Below are 11,615 nucleotides of genomic sequence, written 5' to 3' on the forward strand. Positions count from 1 at the left end.
CATTCTAGAGAGAAACGACTAGGTTTTTCCTTACCGGTAGACTACATGTGTCAATTAAATTAGTGATTTGTATTAATCATAGGCATAGCTAATGTGAATCATGTAAATAAGGTCATTAAAACCTTATTCATGCTTCAATTCAGAAATAAATTAGTAAATTATAAAACATCTTTAAATATCTTATTTTATTCAGGAAAAGTGGTAAATGTTCTTCAAAAATAAGATCATTGGAGAACAGAATTATGTGCAAGAATCAAACAATGTAACACGTCAGCAATTAGAAGTCTATTTTACATTTAATAATCAGCTAAAAATAATTTTAAGCATTTATTAATTTCATGACCAGATGAGAATGGCACCATCTGACCCAGCTGATAATAAGTACTCCCCCTTGTGATCAAAGACTACACTCTGGACAGCATCATCATGGCCCAATAAACTGGACACCTGCGTAGATGCCAGCTCCACCAGCTTAACTGAGCCATCATTACTGGCGATAGCCAGTGTTCGGCCTGACGGGCTAAAGGCCATTTGGTTGCTGGGATGTGGCCCAGTGTCCATGGTTATCAAGGCTGCTACTTTCCTCACATCCCATAGTTTGACCACTCCATATGAATCACAGGAGGCAACAGTGTTGCCCAGTGCATTAAAGGTGGCATGGTTGCAGGAGTGCTGGTGGCCATAGAAGGTCTGTGCACACAGGCCAATCCTGGCGTCCCACAAAGACAGGGTTTTATCAGCTGAACAAGTAAGAAGAGTGTTGGAAAAGGGCAGGAAAGTAACACTGTTGACCGAGTCAACGTGGCCACGCAGCGTGCTACGACAGCGCTCGCTCTGCAGGTCCCACACCTTTGTAGTGTTGTCCATTGAGCAGGAGGCCACAAAGTCCCCACATGAGTGGAAGGAGCAGCCCCAAGTGGCATGGGTGTGGCCATCCAGAGTCAGGACGCAGCGGCCTTGGGAGAAATCCCAGATCCTTACTGTTGTGTCTCCACTGGTGGTGGCCAGGCTACCACCATTTGGGTGAAAGCTGCAGCCAGAGAGCCAATCACTATGACCCTCTCCAGTCATGATCATGTCCCCCATGGGCATACCCCACAACCTCCAGAGCTGATCGTCACTGGAGGAGGCTACAATAAACTTCTGGGGGTGCAGGGCGAGACAGCTTATTGGCAGGGTATGGGCCTTCAGTGAGTTGGTGAAGCGGAATCCAGATGCTTTGGGGCAGTGTGAGGCCAGGGCTTTAATTTGGCCTAGGTAGGGGTTCACACGGCTGCTGACAGGAAACTCTGAGTCTTTCGGGTGTTTCTGAGCTGTGTTTTTGGTTGGGTCTTTGTCTTGGTCATAGAGGGCAATTCCATCATTCTGTAGCTGGATTCCTTTCCCAGACTTACTCTGATATTTCTCCTGTTGTGGGGGCAGACCTTTGTCTCTGTTGGCTGAGCGGATTGTAGATGAGGAATGTACATTACACAGGGTGGCTTCCAGGCTGTTGGCCTGGCCACATGCTCTGTCCCTCTCTAAACTGATGAGCATCTTCTGTTTCAGGGCCACTTGGTACTTATCACTCAACTGCTTCAGTGCAGGCTCATATGACCCATAGTGCTTCTTCAGTCGTTTGATGTCTTCAACAAGCCTGTTCTTTTCTTGGACAACACGCTTATGCTGCAGACGATGGAAATCCCTCTCTTTCTGAAGTTTGACCAGTGTTTCGCTAGCTTTGGAAGCTGCCTGCCTGTAGCTGTCCCGCTCTCTCTGTACATTCTTCAGCTCGTTGTCTAGAAGTTGGTTGTGTGTATACGCGTCAGGCACAAACTCCACTAGTTCGGTTTTCAACAACCCCCTCTGCTCCATTTCGTACCACTCTGCTTGGAAACAATCCAAAGTTCTGCTCATGCCCATTTTGACAAGGAAGTTGCGGAGAAAGTCGTCCACCACTTCTGGAATGTGTGAGACGGGTTGCTTAGCTGAGCTGAGCCTCTGTAACACTGACCCCGTTCCATCTGAAGCATCGCGCAATGCTCTTACCGCGGCCTCCAAATCCTCATCATCCCCCTCTGCCAAGCTCCTTTCTTCATCGGCCAGAACCTCCTCATATTGATAATCGTCGTCTGAGTCATCTGGTATCAACACCTTTTCGAGGTAATATGGCCCATCGACAGATTCTTGCGCTGTTTCATTTTTCGCAGCCATTCTACTAACAACCGCTTTCTGTGTTTGTTTACCCGTCTCCATGGTCACACATTCTCGAACGCTGAGAGATTAAACATCCTGTTTGCCAAGTGTCTATGGAAATTGATAAGCCAATCAACCCTACAGGCCAGAGAAATGTGGGTGATTTTCAATCTAAATAAAAAATATTTCTCTTTTTTCCCCCAATCCTTTATTCCTCAACTACAACAATTACGCAGGAGTGTGTAAAATAGACAGAAACACACAACACACAATATCTAATGATATCCAATATCACACGATATCTAATGCCATTGCCGTTGATTTGAATGCATTCAATGTGATAAAAAAAATGTAATTATATAGCTAGGCCTACCTGTGTACGTCATGCCAAATTGCCGATAAAGAAAGCGAGAAATAGAAAGGGAGCGAGCGAGAGAGAAAACCAACCAAGGAGGGCCTACAGCAGCACCTAGATCTAATGCACAGATTCTGTCAGACCTGGGCCCTGACAGTAAATCTCAGTAAGACCAAAATAATGGTGTTCCAAAAAAGGTCCAGTCACCAGGACCACAAATACAAATTCCATCTAGACACTGTTGCCCTAGAGCACACAAAAAACTATACATACCTTGGCCTAAACATCAGCGTCACAGGTAACTTCCACAAAGCTGTGAACGATCTGAGAGACAAGGCAAGAAGGGCATTCTATGCCATCAAAAGGAACATAAATTTCAACATATCAATTAGGATCTGGCTAAAAATACTTGAATCAGTCATAGAGCCCATTGCCCTTTATGGTTGTGAGGTCTGGGGTCCGCTCACCAACCAAGACTTCACAAAATGGGACAAACACCAAATTGAGACTCTGCACGCAGAATTCTGCAAAAATATCCTCCGTGTACAACGTAGAACACCAAATAATGCATGCAGAGCAGAATTAGGCTGATACCCACTAATTGTCAAAATCCAGAAAAGAGCTGTTAAATTCTATAACCACCTAAAAGGAAGCGATTCCCAAACCTTCCACAACAAAGCCATCACCTACAGAGAGATGAACCTGGAGAAGAGTCCCCTAAGCAAGCTGGTCCTGGGGCTCTGTTCACAAACACACCCTACAGAGTCCCAGGACAGCAGCACAATTAGACCCAACCAAATCATGAGAAAACAAAAAGATAACTACTTGACACATTGGAAAGAATTAACAAAAAATCAGAGCAAACTAGAATGCTATTTGGCCCTACACAGAGAGTACACAGCGGCAGAATACCTGACCACTGTGACTGACCCAAAATTAAGGAAAGCTTTGACTATGTACAGACTCAGCGAGCATAGCCTTGCTATTGAGAAAGGCTGCCGTAGGCAGACATGGCTCTCAAGAGAAGACAGGCTATGTGCTCACTGCCCACAAAATGAGGTGGAAACTGAGCTGCACTTCCTAACCTCCTGCCCAATGTATGACCATATTAGAGAGACATATTTCCCTCAGATTACACAGATCCACAAAGAATTCGAAAACAAATCCAATTTTGAAAAACTCCCATATCTACTGGGTGAAATTCCACAGTGTGCCATCAAAGCAGCAAGATTTGTGACCTGTTGCCACGAGAAAAGGGCAACCAGTGAAGAACACGCACCATTGTAAATACAACCCATATCTATGCTTATTTATTTTATCTTGTGTCCTTTACCATTTGTACATTGTTAAAACACTGTATATATATATATATAATATGACATTTGTAATGTCTTTATTGTTTTGAAACTTCTGTATGTGTGATGTCTACTGTTAATTTTTATTGTTTATTTCACTTTATATATTATCTACCTCACTTGCTTTGGCAATGTTAACACATGTTTCCCATGCCAATAAAGCCCTTGAATTGAATTGAATTGAATTGAAAACGAAAACTGCGTTCGTTTCCTAACCTGCAATGGCAAAACAATTACAGCAGGTGGCATATTCAATTCACGGTTGACGTTATAGCACCACCACTCAATGACAAACACACACACCTTAGCACTGATCGCTGCACATTAAAACGTCAGTCCCCCTATATATCACCTGTCCTATAATAACCTATATCCTACCTATAGGTTATTGTTCTTCCTCACCTAGGTCTATAACACAATTTTATCCATATGTCAAAGTATCTGATCTCAACGTTCGTAAGAATTTAAATTATAAGGGTTTTAATAGTTTAATGAAACAGCAGGGAGCAGGTCTCGAACCCTCGACCTTCGTGCCCAAGGTCCGGCGCGCTATCGACTGTGCCGCAAAATCAATGCTCGTGCGGCAGGGTCGATTTCCGCGCTTATAAACCCAGGGTGGTTACACTAGCCTGACACCGAAACGTATGGCAACAGCTCTTTAAAAAAGTAAGCTGTGATCTGTCTGGTTCTTGAAATTGAACTTGACTGACAATCGGGGGCTATTATGTTTATTTTTTTCAGCTGGCAACCAATAGGAAGCCAAGAACACGTGGATGCGACAGATTTGGGACTGTGACAAGTAAAGTAGCCCTCAGATGTCAGTGTCGACGGGGGATGAGAGAAGGGAGGCAGCGTGGTTGACGAACATACTTTTTTAGTCAAGCTCAGTCCAGACAAGAGGCTCACCTGTGCGGCGAAAAAGATGAGCCATCCAAATGAGAAAGATGCCTCTGACACAACCGAGAGTAAACCTAAATCCCCCATGCTCTCGTACTGCATCGAAAGCATACTCGGCCGGAGAAGTCCTCTCAAAGTCAGACTCACAGGAATGCAAAGTTTACCAATGCTGGCTGGAAGAGTGGAGCATAATGCGTCTTTGGAAGGTAATATGTTGTTGGTTGACTTTCTCTGTAACACCTTGCACCCTACTTTGGGCGCAATATGCAATTAAATAATACATGTCCAAATGTAAACATGTCCAAATGTATATTGCATTTGCAGCTAATGGTTAAGATATAGCCAGTGCTTGACTTGGACTGAAATAGGTTCCGGTACTCATTTTGGGTGCCGGTATTGTTTATACATAGGTGCAGGAGCTCCACGATAGGTTTGAGCTAATAGTCTATAAGAGGAACAGGAGCTCAAGCAGTAAAACCGGAGGTGCCGGTAGGCCTACTCAGCTCCCGCCCAAGTCAAGCACTGGATATAGCGTTCAAAACGCATACGAACGAAACAACATGAGAAACAAACAAAACAATTGTAAAATTTGTGCAGCCTGTCCTTTGCATTTAACTTAAATTTCATTAGGCCCGCCTATGGGTTTTTAGAGAAGACTAGCATATACAGGGCTATATACTAGTCTTATTAAACATATTGCATATTGCGCTGTTGATTATTTATAAGTTCCTTAAAATAAACGGTCTGTCTTCACAGCCTCTCAGAAAAATGCCGACATACACCTGCCCACCAAGTTGCGGCGTCTATATGGCCCAGCCGGGAAGTTCATGGACTCCAGTCGCGGAGTTCGCGATCACGAGAAGCAAGAAGACAGGGAGCGTCCTCTAGACAAAGCCCATGAAATTCTGAAAATCACTCAGGCGCCACAAGTTAACATCAGCCGCAGTAAATCATACAGGGAGAACGCCTCCCACAGTCCGAGAGAGGAAGAACAGAACCTCGGCCGAGGGAAAGACGGGCAGGGTGAACTTGGCGCCCCAAAATTCGAGGACACTTGCAAGGAGCGCATCTGCGAAGACGTAGAAACGTCCCCAAAGAACGGGGAGAGTTTGCACATCGATGGAGATGTAAAAGATAGCGAGGACAACGTGTGCCTTTCAGCTGGCAGTGACTCAGAGGAGGGGATGCTAAAGCGAAAACAGAGGAGATACAGGACTACGTTTACAAGTTATCAACTTGAGGAGCTGGAGAGAGCTTTCCAGAAGACGCACTACCCGGATGTGTTCACAAGGTAGAATTATCGTGTGCCAGCACTTTTAAAAATCTGTTATTTTAACACTATCAAAATGTTAATCTGTTGCATATATGGCTAGGCCTATGGTTATGAAAATAAAATAAAAATGAGTTTACAGTTTGTGATAATCCAAATTAGGAGTCTAGATATGATTCGAAAATTAGCCTTTTTTAATGGTAAATCCTTGCATTGAGGTGATCAACATATAAATGAACATTGTTTGCCTAAGAAATGTAAGAATATCAAACATTTATTATCATTAATAGTAATATCAGAACAGTAATATTATTTATTAAATTGTTATGAATTATTATATAACAGCCATATTACGCATCATTAGCCTACTTTGTTATTAATAATACTAATAATACTAATAATACGTGTTGTACACTATAATTCACACATAACAAAAAGGAAATATAAAAAGGTGTGTGTGTGCAGGGAATAGAATACCAATGAAATATTATAGAGTAGGCTATTATATTGGTTTAAATATTATATTCCTTTAAACCCATTGTAATGATGATCTGACAGTGACACACTCATTTTCATTATTATTAATTATAATTGTGATATATTGTGTTTTTTTTACTCATGATAATTGTGGTTGCAAAAAAATGTTTTTTCCAAAAATATTGTTCGAAAGTGTTTAAATTAGAAAGGTTTGATAGAAAGAAATAGATAGAAAGATAGAAAGGTTTGTTATTAAATGATGGAGCTATTTGTTTGCATAATTGCAACATATTTGTGAGACAGGATATCTATTGATTCAAACAGCAGAATTTTGAAGATTGATAGCTATGAATTGTCATTGTTTATTTTCATTATAAGAAGTCTACACAGAAAGTAAGCTAATCCAACAATATTTCATATTTTATATAATGTTATTTCTATTGTATCTTTAGGCTTGTATTATTCTCATCATTGAGATGTTTAAAGCGATGATACTGAATATTATTTGGCATTTTTTCTTCTTTCAATTTAGGGAGGAGTTAGCGATGCAGTTGAATCTCACCGAGGCGCGTGTGCAAGTGAGTCTAAATTATTATTGCTTCATATTTTACATCATAATGACCATATTTAATTTCGATAAACATGCAAGCACATTATATGATATCCTATAACAATGTGCATCATAATACAAGTGTAAAGTCTATGATAGACCTAATTGCATATTATTGCTATTATTATTATTACATTAAGTAATACAGTTCACTTATGACAGTGAGAGGGAAAATGATTTTAAAAACACACCAGAAAACGGAATTTGCTTTAGGGCGTTCATGACTTTATCGTGCACTTAATATCAGTTCAAACAGCCAGTATTGACGTAACGGCCATCCTCGCACTGCGGTGGCGGGTAATGCTGTTTGATTTCCCATCTTCTTTTGTAATAGTCCTGCATTGATATGTTGATATCTTGCACTTCAAGTGAGATAGACGCCGTTATTGGTGCTTGTTACCCTATCCTCATTTTAGGATATTGCTTACATTTTGAAACTCGAGTCTCAACCTTAGATACCAGACTAAGCATTCAACCCCCCAGATGTCACTCGCTTCAGCTGTAGATTAGCAAATCATATTTTGGAGAGGTGATAAAACCTTGTAAATTCCATATATTTCGTTTTATAACCAGTGTCAAGTCTGTATGGGAGGGGAATCCTCCATCTCTGTTCTCTTCACTGTCACAAATAATTGGATTACTTTCAATTTGAACAAAACATGCTTTATTATCATGTCCAAATGACAATTTCAACAAGTAACACATACTAAATAGATAATACTAAGTATGTACCCAACATTTTGAAATACTAACCATAACCACATAACTCTAACCCCAACGCTAGGCCTAATGTTCTTTCTCTTCGTCCCTCTCTCTAAGGTGTGGTTCCAGAACCGTAGAGCTAAGTGGCGGAAACGAGAGAAATCTGGGGTTCAGACTCACCCCCAGGGCCACACCATCTCTGGACCCCTGGGTGCAGCACACCACCTAAGCCACTACCTGGAGGGAAGTCTCTTTTCGCCCCACTCTCACCCCTCCCTGGACTGTGCCTGGACAGCTGCTACCACCTCATTCCAGGGTCTAACCCACCCCCTCTCCTGCTCTTCCTCCCCCCTGGGATTTGGCCCCTTCCTGGGAGCAGCCATGTTTAGACACCCCACCTTTATTAGCCCCTCCTTTGGAAGGTGAGCACCATCAACACCTCTATTAGTAAGGCTTCATCTGATTGAAGTGGTTACTTTGGACTATATGTATAATAAATTATTTCTCACTTCTCTCCTTCCCTGACATCTTCTGTATCTATCTCTTCCACCCTTCCCTATCGCTCTTCTTCCATTGACAGACTCTTCTCCAGCATGGGTCCCCTGACACTCTTACGTCAGCCCATACCTGCAGTAGAGGCCCCAGTCCAGCCCCCAACGGCCTTGTCAGAGGCCCCCTCCTCGCCTGTAGACCGCCGGGCCTCCAGTATCGCAGCACTGCGCCTCAAAGCCAAAGAGCACTCAGCTCAGCTGACACAACTCAACATCCTACCTTCCAGCACCACTGGGAAGGAGGTGTGTTAGGAGACATTAAACCCCCTCCAATTCCTTCTACATGGAGCAGGAGTCATGACCAAAGGAATAGCAGCTTTGAAGTGGTAGGCTATAGCACAACAAGGCCTCATCTTTCCCAGTTAGTTGTCCCAATGTTCTGTTACTCCAGACTGTCCACAACATGCTTTACACATGAACTGAGGAAGAGAGAAGAAATACAAATAGTGAACTCCCTGCCCTTTGACCCTCAGGAATGACCCATTAGCAGCCTCGCACAGGGTACTACAGGCCACCAAAGGAACAGCTCTAGGCCCTGGAGAGGTTTAAAAGGAGAGCAATGCTGTTGATCATATAAGCCCAATGTATGTTTAGTGTATTGATGATATGGTGTTTGTTGATAGATAGATTTTCGCAGTCTTATTAAATTACTTGGGTATTCAAGTTATTATTTATGATCAATCATATATGAGCCAGAAGCAAGTTTTCAGGAGGAACATTTTACATATATATATCAAATTAAGTTTTCTTTCCTGGTTTCAGATGAATCAGTTGACAAAAAACTGTCAAATGCAAAACTTTGCACCTTTGCTTGCTTTTAACTGTGTTGCAATGAAATGAAAAATGCTAAATGAAATCATTCTGAGGACAGAATTGAGAGGTGTATTCAACAGCATGAAACAGTATTAACAAGCTTGCAAAAGAGAAACAGATGTGTCTCCAAAAATACTCTTGTCCAGTATGGATTGATGGAGCCTAGTTCATAGTCCCACTGATGGATCTCAAGAGCTGGATTCAACTCTTGAACAGGGAAAAAGGTGTGGATTAAGGGATTTATATGGTCATATTTATTTTGCAACAAAACGTAGACCGGCATTAAAAGACATTAAAAAAATACTGCTTTTTTTCATATGTGGTGCCGTAGCCTACCATCTCATTAGATGTTGTTTTTCCTCTTGATCTCACGTCTTAATTCGGGAGCCCTACCATTGGCTATTAACTTGATAGCAGTTACCGCTCCTTTTTTTTTTAAACTCTTCTGCTCAATTTGACCCCGTCCATGCTGCTGAACCAAATCGCGTGAAATTACGTCTCGGATTAATATCCCTTTTTATTGAAAATCCTTCGCGTCTTTTACTTACTAATCTCGTCTAATTTAAACGACACAATAAAGCGACTTTTAGATAAAAGGGTCACTAGAAGTAGCTTTATTTCAGTTTCACCAGCTGGATTCCCTTTAGTATAGGGGCATTGTTACAAGGGCTAACTATTTCCCAAATATCTTTCCAAGCGTTTACATCTATGTGTATATGTGCGCGCATTTTTAGCCATTCCTTTCCCCTTTTCAAATAGCATGGCGTAATAATTAACCCAAATAAACTGTCCAAATAAATATTTTAAAATGTAACATTGTTTTCATGATAACGCATTTCGTCGGCATCTCAAGAAAGCATCTTTAAAAATGGACAATAACCCGATTAGTGATGCCTGTTCCAGGATGAATAAACCTTAAAAATCGACTGGAGATAACGTTGAATGACTGAATGACCGATTTTGAAAAGCAAAGAATGACTGAAGTATGGCACTCATTGTGTGACTTGCGTCAATTCTCTTGCAGCTCATTCTCCTTCATCCAATTAGAATACGTTATTTATTAAGCGGTTTGTCATCTCATAGCTTTCCATTCAGAGCAACAAGGAAATCACTTTGTTAAAAGGCTGGGGGTTCCATTATTTTCCTGAGGCAGGCTACTTACATATTGGACAATGTCATGAATAATGGCGAGAGAATAATAGTCCAGGATAGGCCTACACCAATCCCCCTTCAAAGGACTATCAGCAACACAGTAAATTGAATTTCATTGAGTAGCCTAATCCAAGGAAACTCAGAGGCAAGAAGAAAATAAGGAACAGCCAAACACCTGTCATATTGTGATCGGTGGTTGAGAGGCTTTGGCATATAGCCCCAAAGAGGGAAACAGGCCATGCTGAAACACTCTTCTGAATGCCAAGATGTATTTGAACACATTTGACCACACACAATATGTTTAATCAGACTAAAGAACAACAGCACATGCAGGCAATGAAACAATAAAGGCCAACAAGTTATAATTTGGATAAACAGAGGCAAAAAAAATGATTAAGTGCATTAGGCATCATTAGCCACCAATTTGAAGTTGTCACTGTGCCACTTACGCCTCAAATGCCAGGCATTTTGTTGGATCACAAATTAGTCCATCAATAAGATAAAAGAGAGAGGGAGAGAGAGAGAGAGAGAGAGAGAGTGTGAGTGAACTCACTCTGTAGATGGCATATTGACTTTTCCCACCAGGTTGGAGAAAAGGGGACTATTTACTCCACCTCACAGCTGTAGGGGAGTTACAGCCAAACTTTCACTTACTGCCATGTAGGCAGAGAAGGAGGAGAGAGGGAGAGAAAGGAAGAGGAAGGTGGGCATTGGGGAGTTGGCTCAGAGATAGAGAGAGGTGTACAAAATATCATAACAAATTATATTCTATTATAGAAAAAACATTTTCATTTTCAATAAACTTTCAAATGGAAAACGTTACACCTTTCCTTGCTTTTAACTGTGTTGCAATGAAATGAATAATGCAATCATTCTGAGGACAGAATTGAGAGGTGTATTCAACAGCATGAACAGTACAGAGTGCACGTGAGAGAGAGAAAAAGTTGACCCACTCTGTTGATGGGTTATTGGCTTATAAAAATATCAGAACAAATTAGAACTCTATTATTGAATAAACATTTTCCGAAATTTGTATTTAGAAATAATTTAAAACCTTCCCATTTACGTATTCTGAAGTTACAAATTTGATGATATCAACAAACAGAGGGGGAATGAGGTGAATCTAAGGAAAGAGGAAAATATGTAAAGAGGAAAATACATTTGGAAACAGGGAAGAATAAGTGTATAGGGTTCAGCATAAATTTAAAACATAATAATCCGTTTAGCAATTAGTTTATATTAAAAATATATACATTAA

The 11,615-nt window shown here is 41.2% G+C and overlaps 2 protein-coding genes across 2 annotated transcripts; one reads left to right on the top strand and one right to left on the bottom strand.

Moving 5' to 3' along the window:
* Nucleotides 1–188: 188 nt before the first annotated feature.
* Nucleotides 189–2,238, bottom strand: LOC112230602 (sperm-associated antigen 16 protein). Its single transcript, XM_024396877.2, has one exon. The coding sequence runs from the start codon at nt 2,233–2,235 to the stop codon at nt 337–339; it is 1,899 nt and encodes a 632-aa protein (XP_024252645.2). The 5' UTR covers nt 2,236–2,238; the 3' UTR covers nt 189–336.
* Nucleotides 2,239–4,610: 2,372 nt separating this feature from the next.
* Nucleotides 4,611–11,093, top strand: LOC112230603 (aristaless-related homeobox protein-like). Its single transcript, XM_024396878.2, has 5 exons — nt 4,611–4,988; nt 5,539–6,073; nt 7,062–7,107; nt 7,959–8,263; nt 8,422–11,093. The coding sequence occupies exons 1-5, from the start codon at nt 4,808–4,810 to the stop codon at nt 8,642–8,644; spliced, it is 1,290 nt and encodes a 429-aa protein (XP_024252646.1). The 5' UTR covers nt 4,611–4,807; the 3' UTR covers nt 8,645–11,093.
* The last annotated feature ends 522 nt before the right edge of the window (nt 11,094–11,615 follow it).

Source organism: Oncorhynchus tshawytscha, linkage group LG33, assembly GCF_018296145.1.
Source record: "Oncorhynchus tshawytscha isolate Ot180627B linkage group LG33, Otsh_v2.0, whole genome shotgun sequence".
Lineage (NCBI taxonomy): Eukaryota > Metazoa > Chordata > Actinopteri > Salmoniformes > Salmonidae > Oncorhynchus > Oncorhynchus tshawytscha.